The 17,241-nt window shown below is 36.6% G+C and overlaps 1 protein-coding gene across 1 annotated transcript in view; it reads left to right on the forward strand.

Annotated features, from left to right (window-relative positions):
* LOC149541220 (developmentally-regulated G protein 1) overlaps positions 1–17,241 on the forward strand; it is a 192,322-nt gene that overhangs the window by 172,668 nt on the left and 2,413 nt on the right. Inside the window, exons 9-11 of the mRNA XM_089802231.1 lie at positions 3,722–3,892; positions 4,007–4,120; positions 4,241–4,411. Coding sequence (XP_089658357.1) covers positions 3,722–3,892; positions 4,007–4,120; positions 4,241–4,411 — 456 coding nt within the window. The remainder of the gene's footprint in view (positions 1–3,721; positions 3,893–4,006; positions 4,121–4,240; positions 4,412–17,241) is intronic.

The raw sequence follows: 17,241 nt of genomic DNA on the forward strand, positions 1-17,241 counted from the left end.
CCCATGACCTTTCAGCTTCCTGCGATTTCATAATCCTACAGAAACTTTTTAATCTTTCATATTTTGCTATTTCGTGCCAAACCGCATATTTCATATTCCAACAGTTACTGCCTGTTTTAAATTTCCATCGTTGATCTTACACGATCTGACGATCATGATGAAACCTTTATTACCTTTGTTATGATTGCACAGCAAAGACTTTCAATGAACGAAGGCCCACAGATCCATGTGTCAACAAGTTGATTGCTCGCATTGTTTAAAGTCCAGGCATCTTCAAGAAGTGGGCAAGTGCCCACCGTTGATCTTCCAAGATCGGGTGATCATATAAGTTTGACCCACTTTCGTCATGTCAAAGAACTTGACCAATCATAGCACGCCAATTTGGCATCTGTTCTAACAATCTTCTTTTGCGGCTCGCAAATTGGATTTGGCCCCATAGCCACATGTCATCAAGTCGCTTTGTCGCATGAATTAACGAACATGCATCTTTTAATAATGACATAACGACCTCCGTAGATCTTCTTTAATTAAATGGTCAACAAGATGCATTGTTAGATAGTTTATAATTCCATCTTAAAATATTATCCATCGATTTAGTCTTCATCTGACAGTTGTGACTTAGTCTAAGGTGACTTGACTATTTAACTTGATGATGTGGACGATTAGACGTGTTTTGATTCGTCGATTCGTTTTCAACTTTGTTCTTCGCCACCTTTGACCTGTTTCTTTCACCATTTTTGATGATTTATCTGCTTCTCCTGGATTCAAATTCAACTGATTCTCTTTGTAGCCCATTCTCACAATCTGTATTTTGTCTTCAAGCTTCAGTCCTCGATGTTTTCCTACTATATTTGCTCTATATATGTCTGCGATATCTTCATTCTACTTGTGTTATGTCTTTAATGGAGCACCTGATCATAGAGTTAGGATTTTGTATGAATAGAACTTGATTCTTTCTTTCTCTCTCATCTAGGGTATGCAAAAACTTACCATCCCAAATCCTAGTCACCTAGACTAATTGAATCTATTACATCATACCTAGGCAACTTAGGGATAATGATGAGAGAGCAAAAACCCTAATGGAAGCCTAGACTAGACACATACGTGAAATATTGACACAACTCTAATCCTACGATCTTGAAAAATATAAGGGACAGAAATCATGGCAACAATTCATAAATCTTTAAAATTATTCTTCAATAACATACATATTACTAAATTTGTTGAGCATATTAACTAATTTCAATGTATATTATAAATCGAAATTATATCCTGATGGATACCATAGCCCAAAAACAAGTTCAACTCTAAATGAGTTATAATGTCATTCTCACTAGTAATGTCATATGTTTAAGTTGCCTCATCTAAAGATATTTTTGGCAAGTTGGCAATGTTATTATCTAAGTAGGCACACTCAGGATTATATCACATTCACTGTCACTCACTTGTTGTAATTAAGTTTCTCAATCAACAGATTCCAGTAACTAATGAGGACTTCGCTGTGGAGACCATGATGAGCTTGAGGAGTAGTGCTCCTCATGGTGGTGCAAGGGCAGCACCTCATGCAAGGGCCAATGAAAATCATGATTTTCTGATTGCAAGCAAGAAAACATATATTACATGATTTTTGGACAAGTTTTTATACAAAACTTAAATTTTTTTTCATTTACCCGTGATCTGTAGAAGGAAAGCATTGCCGCAATTTTTTCAAAAACTTGTTGGCAAGTAAGTCACTTCGTATTTTGACTCAGGAGTACTCACGAGTCAAAAGAGTTTTCATAAATGTTTTAATGAACTTCTCAACTTTGTTTCTACCAATTAACTACCTATAACCACCTAACAACTACCTAAAATAATCTGTACCTATAACCACCTAAAAACCACCTAAACTAATCTGTACTAACTAAAGTGATTATTACATAATCAGTTACATTATTGGTTATTATTCAATCACCAATGTTAAGCACTAGTTTCCAACACCCCCTATAATGTTAAATTAGGATTTTTATGTTATCCCCTTTCAATGATTTTTTTTGTTGGATGTTTTTTTTTATTTCCATCTCACTTAGCCTAGTGTTTGACTTTGTATTGATGTATAATTTTTTTATTTCCATCTCACTTAGCTAGTGTTTGATTTTGTATTGATGCCTCTATACAATGGATTGATAGAAACTTAGTTGAGTGCTTAATTGAAAAATCAAATAATAGTTAGGCGACCAAAACTACACATAGATTGCTTTATCAATCTGTATTATTAACTTCAGATATTTAGTGCCTTTCACACCTTGTTGGATCAATCATTGTTTCCACGTTCACCTTTCATTTTGTCAGTTCCTCGTTCTCATAATGAGATCTGAGATAGCAGATCCACTTATATTCTTCCTGGCACGTAATTTGTGAGATACACCATATGCCATTTGAAGGGAGAAATTATCCTTAGAACATGTAAAGAATAATGGCACACATCTGCCAAGAAATGGTAGCCACTCCAACTGCAGAAAATCTTTCTCTGCGTAGCCTAATAATGCCTTGGCTTTCAATCCTTAGTAACCTTGATCAATCTCCTACTCAGTGCTACTAAAAGCTTTCACCATGGAGACCTCATAATCTTGGCAAGCTCTATAACAATGTCCAAGAAATGTATTGAATTTCCAAATGAATAAATGAATATGGATGGTAAGACTAAACTGAATATTAAAGGTTTGCAGAGGCTTTTATCAGGCATCAACCAGAAAATGCAGTATGCAATATTTTTTTTTACTTATGTTTTTTAATATACATATAAGAAAAACGGAGGGAAAATAGTGAGAAGAGTGACTAGGATAGATGGAGGAATGAAACCAAATGGAGATGGATGATGAATTTTCTGAAATTTGCATGTGTTCTGCACTGCACTTGTGTTGACAAGATGCAAGAATGGTTGATGGATATCAATGATTACTGTGCATAGTCCACAGTGCTTGTTTGTTGCATGCACAACTTTGGAGAAGGAAAGACAAATGAATGGAACACAAACATTGAGATCTAAAAAACCTTTTCTAATACTGAAAATGAGGACAGCGAAATGGCTCAACACATTAATCCAGTCATTCATCTTCAACACCATATTATTACATTCCATGGCTTTACATAGCCATCCAATCTATTAACTATCCATAAACACCTCACAACTAACTAATAAATTAGTAATTCATCTTTACCAATTGAAGCAGTTACTATATAGTCACTTACATTATTAGTTATTATTCAATATCCTATGTTAAGAACTAATTTCTAACAATTATGAGTCTTGAAAATATTTGCCTCGATTCAATCAATATGTATTTCTCTCTCATTTGCTTAATGGGTTTCTGTCGATTATTAGAGCAAGTTTCATATATTAGTTATAGTAGTTCATGGTTTTTTTCTTATATATATTTGGTTCCTCTGAGCGAACTGAAGTGCATATCATATTTCAAACATACTATTTAATCATCAAAGATTTTGAGTGCGCAAGTGCTTGTCAGCATTTAACTGAACCACATTAAGAACAAACATGATTTTATGACAAATGATTGTAGGTCTTGTTCAGAGTGTGCTACTCTTGATGGTCTGTTTCGGTTTTTACACGTCAAATTGTGCATAATGTCTTTGGTCCAGTCTTTAATTGACACAGGCTTTAAGGTTTAAAAGTGCTTGTCTGCATTATGAATAAACATGATTTTATGATGTATGTTTGCAGGTCTTGTTCAGAGAGGATGCCACTGTTGATGATCTTATTGATGTCATTGAAGGAAACCGGAAATACATCAAGTGCATTTATGTCTATAATAAGATTGATGTTGTTGGGATTGATGATGTTGATAGGTTATCCCGGCAACCAAACTCAATTGTTATTAGTTGCAATTTGAAGGTATTTGGCATCATCCTTTTCTGATACGTATTGTTATTTATTGGGTATTATGTTTTGCAATATTTTTTATCAATTGCTTGTTTTCTGTTATTCGATTCATTAATCTTTTTGCAGCTGAACCTTGATCGTTTACTTGCAAAAATGTGGGATGAAATGGGTCTTGTTAGGGTCTATACGAAGCCCCAAGGACAACAACCTGATTTTTCTGAGCCTTTTGTCCTTTCGCTGGTAAACTGTAGTGTATTAGTCACATTTTTTTTTTTTTTTGGCTGATTCATAAATGTACCATGTGTGTCTAGAATTTGTGTTTGTCATGTCATCTCCTGTTCCCTTTTTTTTTCTGAGCAGGACAGAGGTGGTTGCACAGTGGAAGATCTCTGTAACCACATACACAAGAGTTTGCTGAAGGATGTTAAGTATGTACTTATATGGGGAACAAGTGCAAAACATTATCCACAACGTTGTGGTATGTCTCATACACTTCATGATGAGGATGTGGTCCAGATAGTAAAGAAAAAGGTAAGAAGAGTGGTGGAGATGAGAATTCAATTTAATAGTCAAATTGAGTGTGTTTGCCAAATCAAATGTTGATATGCATTTCTGTCTTTGACTTATGTTTAATTTTAGGTATATCATGTTGTAATGAAATTAATGTGAATTGCCCTGTTTTCCTATTGTTAATCAGAAATCTTAAGACACATTATGTCCAGAAGGCCTATACAGTAATAATGTGCAAAAGGAATCCCAAGCCCATGAGTTCATTGAGATTGAATATAGTTGGGAATCGGGATATCATAGAAGTCCATCCTAGACATGGCAGGATTTCTGAGTAGCAGGTAAAGGTATCACTTAAAATGAACACTGTCTGTACATAGTATACAGAAAAAATACAGCCTTAAGAAACTAATAAGTTCCATGCACAGTTTTACCAACTCAACAGAAAACCTAGGCTCGCCAGCTAAAATTCAATTAGGGATAAACTGTTAAGTGAAGTTATAAATACTGGCGGAATTTGCCAGGGCATTTTTGAGGGGCTGATTCGTTTGAAATTGGTTATGTCTGTACCTGTGAGATTCCAGCCTGGTGGTGGCAATTCAAAGGTGATTTGGATTCATTTGGAATAGGTTGTGTGTACCTGGGAGATTCCAGCCTGATGGTCACAATTTATGGGTGATTTGGTAGGCACACAATTGATGTATGCATTCATTGTCTTTCCATCTTTGAAACCACCATGCATGGAAAATATAACATGAGCTAAGATGAGGGTTTTTTGGGCCTGAAACAGGCCTCAAATAGAGCTGATGCTTATTAATTAGTTTGTGCTGAATTTCTCACTACATGATCATTCTTATTTTCGTGAACATAAAATTTTCATGAAAATTTTGCAAATTTTTTCAAGCTACAAGGTCCCATAATTATAATTCTAACTTCTTTAGTAAATATGCTAAATAAATTTGCTTTTATTAAAGATTAGATATAATGCTTTTCACAAAGTATGATGCAATCACTTCCATATATCTTCCTTTTAGATCTGCATATACTTTTGCAAATCTGCAATAAACCCCATTAAATACTGAATAAGCTTCTTTATCTATGCATGAACTCTTCCCAAACCTTCATTTAGTCTCCTCCACAAATTTCTCATTGCATTTTCATCAATATTTTCCTTCACAATAATCTTTTCTGGATCTGTGTTCTTTCTTTCTTTCCAGTCTGCTCAAATTTTGTTCACAGTAACCTTCTTTCTGCAACCATCCATTAATTTGCTCATATTTATTCAATTTAATTGATGCAGAATATTGGTCTCAGATTTAGCCAATTATCACCATCTTTTTGGTACTATTCACTTAATTGTTTTACATTTGTTTATGTCCAACTACTAGTCTTTGCTTTAATTAGTAGGGATTTGTGTTTAGTTGTGCTTGTAGTGTGTATTCTTGTTAATTTGAAAGTCTGGCTGTAAGCTATGGCTGTAGGAAGTCCAATGCTGCATCCTGGGAAAACCCATAGTTATTAGATAATTACATTCAGTTTGTAGAATGGAAATATTACCCAAGTTCACCGAATAATAAGATGCATACAAAGAAACAACATAGAACATACCCTATTGTCACAATACCAAGATGGCGAGGAAATGATTTACTTTATTCATACCAAAACATCATGAGTACAATGTTCATATTCCAAGAGTCTTATATATTAGTCGGTTCTCCCAACCAATAGACACATCCTAACTACCCAACCCAACCTTAACTAATGTTGATTACAACATCACTTTATTACGTATTACACAATGTAAAACTTCCTTGAAATCATGTATATTGTGCATTGTTTTAAATTTAGTTCGATCTTGGTGACCATTCCCTCACAATGTGAAGAATGGATTAAACATACATGCTTTCCATTTTGTGTTATTTGGTAATAGAAAATTTGTGATATTGCTATCAAGATTACATGTGTAGTTTTTGAGTCAAACTCATTGACCCATTTATCATGAGTACTGATTCACTCATGAATCCATCTCTCATGAGAATAAATGAAACACTTACCACTCACTGGATTTAGGTGATGCTCACAGAGATGAAGCATCGGGACTTCCCAAAAGGTCACCCATCCCAATACTACTCCAGCTCGAGCGCACTTAAATATGGAGTTCCCTCCATGGTTAAACCCACTCTGCTTGCAACCCCATTTGCAAAACCTTCACCAAGTATTGTGCCTTATGAACCATTCATTATAAAGCCCCTTCAGCTCATCAATTGATAAGTAGGAGATATTTTCCACAAGAAGTCAAATTGCGATATTGCTATCAAGATTTAAGTTTGTAGTTTTTGAGTCAAACTCATTGACCCATATATCTTGAGTAGTGATTCACACATGAATCCATCTCTCATGAGAATAAATGGAACACTTAGCACTCATTGGATATAGGTGATGAGTTTGACTCAAAAACTACACAGTTATTTCTTGATAGCAATATCACAATTTGACTTGCCATGGAAAATATCTCCTATTTATCAATTGATGAGCTTAAGGGGCTTTCTAATGAATGGTTCATAAGGCACAACATTTGGTGAAGGTTTTGCAAATTGGGTTGCAAGCAGAGTGGATATAACCATGGAGGGAACTCCGTAGTTAAACGCACTTGAGCTGGAGTAGTACTGGGATGGGTGACCTCCCGAGAAGTCCTGGTGCTTCACCTCTTAGCAACACTTAGATCCAATGAGTGCTAAGTGTTCCATTTATTCTCATGAGAGATGGATTCATGTGTGAATCACTACTCATGATATATGGGTCAATGAGTTTGACTCAAAAACTACACAGTTAAATCCTACTAGCAATATCACAATTTGACTTGAGGTGGAAAATAGCTCCTACTTATCAATAGAAAAATTGATATGCTAACAAATATTAATGAACTTGTAAATTAATGTGGATGGAGGCTTTTGCATAGATGGGAGACATTTACCATACAGGGTAAAAGGATACTTATCGCATGTAGTATAGTAAGATACAACACAAAATAGATATTTTATTCATATATGTACTTCAATGTTTACAATATGATTATGCTCATTACAATGATGATCCAAAGTCCCTTTTGGACAGTGTACATATACTTTCCCGAAGGGGTGACTCAATCATCACGCGCCCCTTCAGATACTATTCTACCTGTCGGCCACAATATAGAATTTATCGACAACATCACCCCCCCCCCCCCCCCCCCCAAAAGGAAGTTGTCTCCGGACGACAATTACAAAATATCCGAGACAGATTAACAAAACGGAATACATTAACTGACTAACTATAACAAGATAAATCTATTTTCGTCACATCACATTCACATTCCTCCCGTGCCTGCACCAAACTGGTCTCCAAAAACATGTTGCATCTATAGCCTCTGGTAACACAATACTGTCACCTTAGCCAATCTAACCTTGATAGCCACCCATGCCGCATTCTCTACTTCCAACTCCTGGGTACACTAAGCCAAGTGTCGCTCTACTGCCTCCAACTGGATGATAAGCTCCTCCTGAGCTCTCTATGCATCCACCAAAATAGCCTCACATCCAACACCTATTCCGAGTGCCTCAAAGCGTATCACCCCTCTCGAAAGGTTTGCTCCAGTGCTCTCTCCACCTCTGGCAAACAAACACTCTATGTCTAGAGCAGCTCCAAGTCTCATCAACTAGTCACATTTCCCACGACTGATAATTGAACTGACTAGGGATCTAGGGGGCCAAGACCAAATTAGCACCCTCAAACCCACACAAAAGTCCATGGAACACACCATTTTTGTGATTTTCTTCTGATCTCATAGTCTTTCTGCCAACCACTTATGTTTTACTTCTTGTTTATGTCTTTCCCTTCCCTTCGGTATCATATGTTATTCATTATGAATTGTTTTGATTTGTTGTCCTTTCTTTTCTTTTTTTAAAATCTCCTATCACCCTTCTTCTGTGTCCTTACAGTGGTCTATTCGATCTACTTTCCCTGCTTGCATTCGATTTCTCCCAGATCGTATGGTGGTGGCCTCCTCTTTCCCTTTGCTATGCGTTGGTCACTTTCTCTACCTCCGTATAGTGCATAATGTGCTCCCTTTCTACACTTTCTTGCTTTGTGATTGTACGGTGCTTTTCAAACGACTTGATGGTTGTACAGTGTCTGTACGGGATCTACAACATTATTGTCGCCTAACAGTCCTCATTGTCATATGGCGCTTTTCCTCTGCTCTCTGGTGGCTATACCTTCCTTAGGCCATACGATTACCTCAACTGGTCGCACGGTAGATTTTATATTACTTGCTAATAACCCCTTCCAAGGCCATACGATCTACTAAAGTCGGCGTATGGTGGTCATTCTACACTCCCTAACTTCGTGTCGTACAAACAATTTTGTTTTACATTTATTGGATGTCCATACGGCAGCACGAAATCTTTAGCTGCACGACTTTGCTTGGCTTCTTGTCTATATGACCATATGGTGTTTGTTATGTGAGTCATACGCTTAGTGAACCACAAAGCCATATGGTCATATTCTTCTCCTATGCTCAATACATATGATTTATTGACGCTGAACAGTATTTGTGTCCCTCCTTTCGCCCTCTCCTTTGTCATATGGTCTCTGCCTTCCTGTTTATGGTTGTTGTACGGACCGTACAATGATCCTGGGTACTTCCCGTCCACGCCTTTCCCAAGCCGTACGATCTCCATCCTCTACCTGTAGGTGCTCTCCTTGTCCATATGGTAGATTTTCCTCCACTTCTATGGTATTGCTTCTCCTCCTATCTGTACGGTCGTACAGTGCTTACTTCTTCCTAGTTTCGATGTTGTATACGTACGACACTCCTTTATATGCAGTCCATACGGTGTTTTTCTAATATTGCCACTGTACATTGCATTCATAAGGTTGTATGGTGTTATATAATCTCTCTACTTTTTCATTTTCCCTTTGACTTCTTATTTATACATATTTATTATAATTACTTATCTTACATATATACATTATTTATCTATTATTTTTAGATTGTCTCTCAGTTGCTTGTCCACGGAGGTGCATTATTTCTTTCATGATAGACTTTCACCTTCGACCCATTCATTGCATCGGCGACTTCCTGTTGAGCGTCCATAATTTTATTGCTCCATTATCGACAACTTCACATATCTTTTATGGTCCGACCCATTTAACTTTAAATTTGCCTAATCCGATTTCATTCCACCTATTATACTTCAAAACTAACTAGCTTGGTTGAAATCTATTCAAGTCCAAATGCTTGTCATGCTATACTTTTCGCCTATTCTGTATAACCTCTGTGGCCCATTGTGCTTGCAATTGTTGCCCATCAAGTTTATTTAAGTTATACAATCTCTCCCTTAGGGTTTCCATATCGCCCAGTTTGTTCTCGATTGTGATCTTTAAACTTGGTACCATGAATTCGGTTGGCTGCCACTCCTTGCTGTCAATAACTATATTCTTGATTCTAGAACCTTCACTCCATACTACTGCATTTTTTATTAAGCCTTTCCTCTTTGTTTCCTGTGCAGACCATACAATATGTTTTCCTTGTTGTCGGCACCCTTCTACTAAATCCGTGGTGCGGTGTAACGTTTTCTTTCTGCACAGTCCATTCTCCCTGTACTGTACGATGGAATCTTTCCTTTTGTTGGGTTCGTATTGTATGTTCTTCCCCTCAGCTTCAGCCGTAACCGCCTTTCCTTCTTTCGCTTCTCTATATTCTTTCGAACATTCATTTTCCTCTTCTTTCTCACCTTCGTCAACCCTTAACATATTACAACTCTGAGAGAGCTCATAATCCTCCATCTGCCAGTGGAATAGGCTATTCACCGAGTCTAGGTCGTCATTATTCGACCCTCCTGATCTCAATACTCCTTCGTCTGGTTCCATTCTCTTCTTCCTTTCGTCGTCCCCTTCACCTTCGCCTTTGGAATCTGACAACGCTACTTCCTCACCTATCATCTGCGTGTGCAGGTGAATTATAAATCTTTGGCCTCCGTGTTTCATGGATAGGGTATTTCATTTCTAGTCATGTTTCACTTTTGCTTGTACCCACCAACCCCGTCCAAGGATAGCGTTATACCCTTTTCTTTTCAGTGGAATGACCACAAAATATAATACAAATGGTTGCGTTCCAATAGTTACTGGCTATGCCATCAAGGTTCCCAACGGTTTGATTTTGTGTTGATCCGCCGTAACTAAAATGTAGGTGGCCACAACGTAGGTTGTCCCAACTTTTTCCATATATCCTCTGGTAACACGTTTACACTTGACTCTTTGTCCACAATTTTGTCTATAAATATAGTTCCTAGGATACCCATCTTGACTATTGCTGGGTGCCTTCTCGTCGTGAGTGCCAGTAGCATTGGGTCTACTGCAATTGTTCCACTACTATCCTTTCCTGCTTCCTCCGTTGCTTTCGAAAGCAATGTCATATTCAAAATCTTTGTAACTGAGGCATTGTAAGGTTATTTAATTTTTATAGGAATTTCCATTTGCATTACCTGACTTATCATGTTTTATTCAACTAGGTTCCTCTTCGAGGTATCGACAATGTCTTTTACTTGCAACTTTCTTGCTTTCATCTTTCTCTCCAACTCTGTTCGTGCTTGCTACAACCTCTCCTTTTCTTCCTTTGCATTAGGGTACTTTGCCTTCTTAGCTTGGTCACGTGTAATGGCTAGTATCTTCTCATCACATGCTACGATGCTTAACAAATTTACCCCATACTTCAGGCATTTTGAATCTTCATGGTCTCGTAGACCACACCATCTGCATAACAGTTGCAGCATCTCCTTCGTGGTACAATCTCTAGCGAAGTGCCCTAGAGATTGCACGCACGGCACCGTATCATTGGCCTTCCATTTGTGTCGTATTGTATCTGACTCTGGCCTCCATTGTTGTTATTGTTATTATTATTACCACCTCTTCCACGCCAGTTATTGTTGTGATATCCTCCAGAGATTGCATCGTTGTTTGTGTTTGTTTTGATGGACACTTCCTACGTCAATAACACTTTCTTGTGTCCTTTTGACTTCATATCAAATGGGCATTCCTTTAGGGAATGTTTCGCAATCTAGCAGATATCACAAACTTGTTTTTTCGGGCACGAGCCCTTTGTGTGGCCTTCCTCTTTAGAGTTCGTACACCACAATTCCCCCTTCACGGAGTCAGGATTTTTTTCAAATTTTTAAATTTTTTCATCATTCGTAGCATATCATTCTGCAACACTTGATTCTTCATCACTGCTACTACTTTCGGACGATGAATCGTCTGAGTCCGACAATTTGTGTTTCTTCTTGCTTCTTTTTTGTTCACTCTCCAAATCCATCACCCGATTATATGCATTTGCATACAATGTTGGAGGTACAATCTTCATTTTCTTCTTCAGAGCCAGTCATACCCCCTCAGCAAACCATCATTTCTTTAATCCGTCAACTGGTTGGCTCTCCATCTTCCCCACCTACTCTTTCAGTCGTCTTGCATAGGCACGAATCCGTTTCGTTCTTTCCCTGCTTTATGTTGTATATTTCTGCTACGATTTCGTTATTGTCCCTTAGTAGTCGAAACTCTGCCATGAACTCCTTGATGTCTGCCCATGTAGTCAATTTTTAAGGATCCGCATCTGCAAACATTGCTACACCTTGTAGGGTCGCTGGAAATTGTCGAACCCAATCATCCTCCTCCATTACATCGTTTGTCGTCCATATTATTTCACACGTCCTACAGTGTCTAATCAGATCTTTCGTCTCTACATTAAACTTCAGCAATTTCTTCTTTGGTCCTTCCATTGCTACTTTCTTTTGGTTTTGTTTTGCCTACTGTGTACCCACGTTGTTTTGAGCACCCGTGTTGTTCTGAGCACTCGCATTGTTCTACACAACCATGCTGCTTCAAACAGCGGCCTTGCTTCCAACAACTGCGTTACCTAGTGAAAGAAGATCTTCCTCAAGCGAAGTTGTTCGATTCTTTGTTTGTATCTATTCATCGGGTGTATTAAGAACGAAAAGTTCACTCCATGCTTGTGCTCCTTTGGCACTTCGAGCCGTGCGAGTTGCTTCCCTTCTGTTCGAATGCTCTACCTTCGGCATATACAACTTAAGGAACTCCCACACTGTCTCTTCCACCAAATTCAATCGCTGTCAAGTCTCTTCTAGCAATTCCTCGGCACTCCTCGGTTTGCTAGGTAAATGTACTCCCTCCATCTATGCTCTTTTGCCTCCTCGGTGCCCATCAACAATCTGCTGAAGCTTCTATCTGCGATCCGCCTGTTGTTCTAAAATTAAAATTTCTTGTTCTGTGTGTATTTCATCCTTATCTTTTATCTATTCCTATCCTTGTTAAGAAGATTCGACCTTAATCTTCATAACATTTCTTTCGTTCTAGGTTCGACTAGCAACAACACCAAATGTTTACCGTATAGGGTAAAAGGATACTTATCGCATGTAGTATAGTAAGATATAACACAAAACAAATACTTTATTCATATACGCAATATGCACTTCAATGCTTACAATATGATTATGCTCATTGTCATGTCCCCATTTTGGAGGCAATTTGATTTATAAAATTTAATTAATTAGATTGTCCAAAATAATGAATATTTTATTAGGATGACTAATTAATTATTTTAATTAAATAAATAAGTGGTATTAAGTTAATTATTTATAAAGTTATCAAATAAATAAATATTAAAAGGTAACTTAATATTTAATTAATTTAATAAAGTGACTTGAATTATAAAATATTTTATAAAGTCACTTAATAGATAAAATAAAATAATGTTCTAGAAGTTTCTGGAGGAAGTGGAGAAAAAAGAATAAATAGGCACCCCGGGCTTCATTCTGATCATCCAGTTGTTTATTTCTCTCTTGACATCAAATTGTGATTCAATCACATAGTCTATTGTGGAGCCAAGTGGTTTCAGATAGTCAGTTGATCTTTGGGAACGAAAATTCCCTTGGATTTGCATAACTGAGGAAGTGAAATATCTTCTGAAGGGTTGCACATTTGGAGGTGATACTTCAACTAGGGCATAATTGGGCCTAAGGCCATTTTTCAGCATTTCAGGAGGCATTTTTAGCAGGGCCGAAATTATTGGAAGTCATTTCTAGCAGGTCCGAAATTATAGGAAGCCGTTTTAAAGCAGAATCAAAAAAAAGCAAGCCAAAAAAGTAGTCCGAAAAAAGCAGGCTGAAAAAGCAGACCCGAAAAAAGTAGGTTGAAAAAGCAGTCCGAAAAAAAGCAATCCGAAAAAGCAAAAACGAAAAAAGAAAATTCGGAAAAAGCAAATGGAAAAAGCAGATCGGAAAAAAGCAAAGCAGAAAGGGCAGCATTGTAGAAAATTATTACAGCCATCTACAATCAGGTTCTTCACTTCTCATTTGGCATATTTTTTGAGAAATGTAGGTTTTCAGCTGAGTACAAAATATAGCTTCAGCACTTCACCATTTTCATATTGTACTTGTCTTTGTTTTCCATTTGGCATTATTGGTATCAAAAGAAGGCTAGGATTTTGCAATTGAAAGAGCATTGTAATTTTTAGACTATCTATATTGCAAACCTAGAGTTTGATGATCAACTTAGTAGTTTGCATGCCAATTGTTTGACAAAATGTCAATTGGCTGTAAGTTCTCTTTTTGGCATAAATAATGTTATAATTTTGCATACTAAGTGTTTATATTAATGCCACTTGGTTGTAAGTGCATTAATGCCATCTTAGGTTGCATCCAAAGTATTTGTCATAACCACTAGTTGCTGTAGCTGCATATTGCAAGTAGTTAAGTCTCATATTTGTATTGAATATTGTCAAAATTAGATGCACATTCATGTTAGGTCATTGTTTAGACAATCTGGAGTTTTTTTTGTAAGCATTCCCTTTAATGCAAATCGAAACAAGAGCCATTGTAGCAATCTGAAAAGTTATATCAGTCATATGACCCCTTGTATGCAAAGTGTTTGACAAAATTCTTCGAGCCTTCAATCAGCATTTTAAGGTCGGAATTGAGCAAGATTATTACAGTGGTATCAGAGCTTGCTTGCAAAGTGTTTGACGAAATGTCAAACCACTGAAGTATAAAGATTTTTGGTGTTTGAAGAAGTTATAACCTGTTGGGGTTATTACAGTGGTATCAGAGCGGTTTCCTGCCAGCCTGATTGGGTTATTTCAGATTGAATTCAATTATCAGTATAGGCCAGTGGGATGCGTTGATGTTATTTACTGTGTTGGCAGCTTGATTTGTCCACTTTACTTGGGTTCTAATTTTCTAAGAGTTGGTGTCTCGTGGGTTTCTGACTGTGGCAATTGTGATTTTGGAGTTTGGTTGAACTGTAATTGTCAGTTTGATTATGGATTCCTCTTGGTTATATTGCAGAGGATATTGCAGGAGCCTATGTTAATTAACAGTGGTATAGTTCATGACTACATTTGGGATCCAGGCGGATTGATTGGTTTATTTTTCAGCCATTGCTTGGGGACAAGCAATTTCAGGAAGGGCGGACTGTCATGTCCACATTTTGGAGGCAATTTGATTTAATTAATTTAATTAATTAGGTTGTCCAAAATAATGAATATTTTATGAGGATGACTAATTAATTATTTTAATTAAATAAATAAGTGGTATTAAGTTAATTATTTATAAAGTTATCAAATAAATAAATATTAAAAGGTAACTTTATATTTAATTAATTTAATAAAGTGACTTGAATTATAAAATATTTTATAAAGTCACTTAATAGATAAAATAAAATAATGTTCTAGAAGCTTTTGGAGGAAGTGGAGAAAAAAGAATAAATAGGCACCCCGGGCTTTATTCAGATCATCCAGTTGTTTATTTCTCTCTTGACATCAAATTGTGATTCAGTCGCAGTCTATTGTGGAGCCAAGTGGTTTCAGATAGTCAGTTGATCTTTGGGAACGAAAACTCCCTTGGATTTGCATAACTGAGGAAGTGAAATATCTTCCGAAGGGTTGCACATTTGGAGGTGATACTTCAGCTAGGGCATCATTGGGCCTAAGGCCATTTTTCAGCATTTCAGCATTTCAAAAGGCATTTTTAGCAGGGCCGAAATTATTGGAGGTCATTTCTAGCAGGTCTGAAATTATAGGAAGCCATTTTAAAGCAAAACCAAAAAAAGCAAGCCAAAAAAGGCAGTTCGAAAAAAGCAAGCTGAAAAAGCAGACCCGAAAAAAGCAGTCCGAAAAAAAGCAATCCGAAAAAGCAAAAACGAAAAAAGAAAATCCGGAAAAAGCAAGTGGAAAAAGCAGATCAGAAAAAAGCAAAGCAGAAGGGGCAGCATTGTAGAAAATTATTACAGCCATCTACAATCAGGTTCTTCACTTCTCATTTGGCATATTTTCTAAGAAATGTAGGTTTTCAGCTGAGTACAAAATGTAGCTTCAGCACTTCACTATTTTCATATTGTACTTGTCTTTGTTTGCCATTTAGCATTATTGGTATCAAAGGAAGGCTAGGATTTTGCAATTGAAAGAGCATTGTAATTTTTAGACTATCTATATTGCAAACCTAGAGTTTGATGATCAACTTAGTAGTTTGCATGCCAATTGTTTGACAAAATGTCAATTGGCTGTAAGTTCTCTTTTTGGCATAAATAATGTTATAATTTTGCATACTAAGTGTTTATATTAATGCCACTTGGTTGTAAGTGCATTAATGCCATCTTAGGTTGCATCCAAAGTATTTGTCATAACCACTAGTTGCTGTAGCTGCATATTGCAAGTAGTTAAGTCTCATATTTGTATTGAATATTGTCAAAATTAGATGCACATTCATGTTAGGTCATTGTTTAGACAATCTGGAGTTTTTTTTGTAAGCATTCTCTTTGATGCAAATCGAAACAAGAGTCATTACAGCAATCTGAAAAGTTATATCAGTCATATGACCCCTTGTATGCAAAGTGTTTGACAAAAATTTTCGAGCCTTCAATCAGCATTTTAAGGTCGGAATTGAGCAGGATTATTACAGTGGTATCAGAGCTTGCTTGCAAAGTGTTTGACGAAATGTCAAACCACTGAAGTATAAAGATTTTTGGTGTTTGAAGAAGTTATAACTTGTTGGGGTTATTACACTCATTACAATGATTACAATGATGATCCAAAGGGGTGACTCAATCGTCACACACCCGTTCGGATACTATTCTGCCTATCGGCCACAATATAGAATTTATTGACAACAAGAGACAATTAAACCACTTGCTTTTAGTTTCTTATTTTTATAATGCTATTAGGCATGCTGACATTCCCATCACTTTTTATTTATAAATTATTCATCACTCGGTACTCTATTTATGATTTATCTTAACATAATAAGACAATGAACATTGAATGTGGACCTTGCTGTGGATGAATTTTTAATGTTCTACTATGACATGTTCACTCAATAATAGTGAATTTTAGTCTTTTACGGTTTCAATTTTTTAAAATTTGTTTTCCCTTACATTTCCTTTTCCAAATGTCGGTCTATACCCCCAGAGCCCAAGACACTATTGGTTTCTAGCCATATCTGTTTCCATTACCAGGTTTAGTTTTGGGGCTTCTAGGTACACCATATTTGTTTCTGGGTATATCATCAAATAGTAAAGTTTGAGAAACAAAACGAATATAATTTGTGCATGAATGTATCCATAGTAAATCTCAAATTGAATACTTTACTATAACTGAAAGGGTGTGAAAGGATTGAGAAAATCTCTGCTGATTGAACATGAAATGTGCTCAAAATATGTGTTGACCTCAAACATATTGCGTATTTTGAAAAGTTACTGTGTTTTTGAATTCTTATGGCAGCCCCTTGTTTTACTCAACAAGCTAACTGTGT

The sequence above is a fragment of the Cupressus sempervirens genome, chromosome 9 (assembly GCF_028749045.1).
Source record: "Cupressus sempervirens isolate cs-2001-9-10 chromosome 9, ASM2874904v1, whole genome shotgun sequence".
Classification (NCBI taxonomy): Eukaryota; Viridiplantae; Streptophyta; class Pinopsida; order Cupressales; family Cupressaceae; genus Cupressus; species Cupressus sempervirens.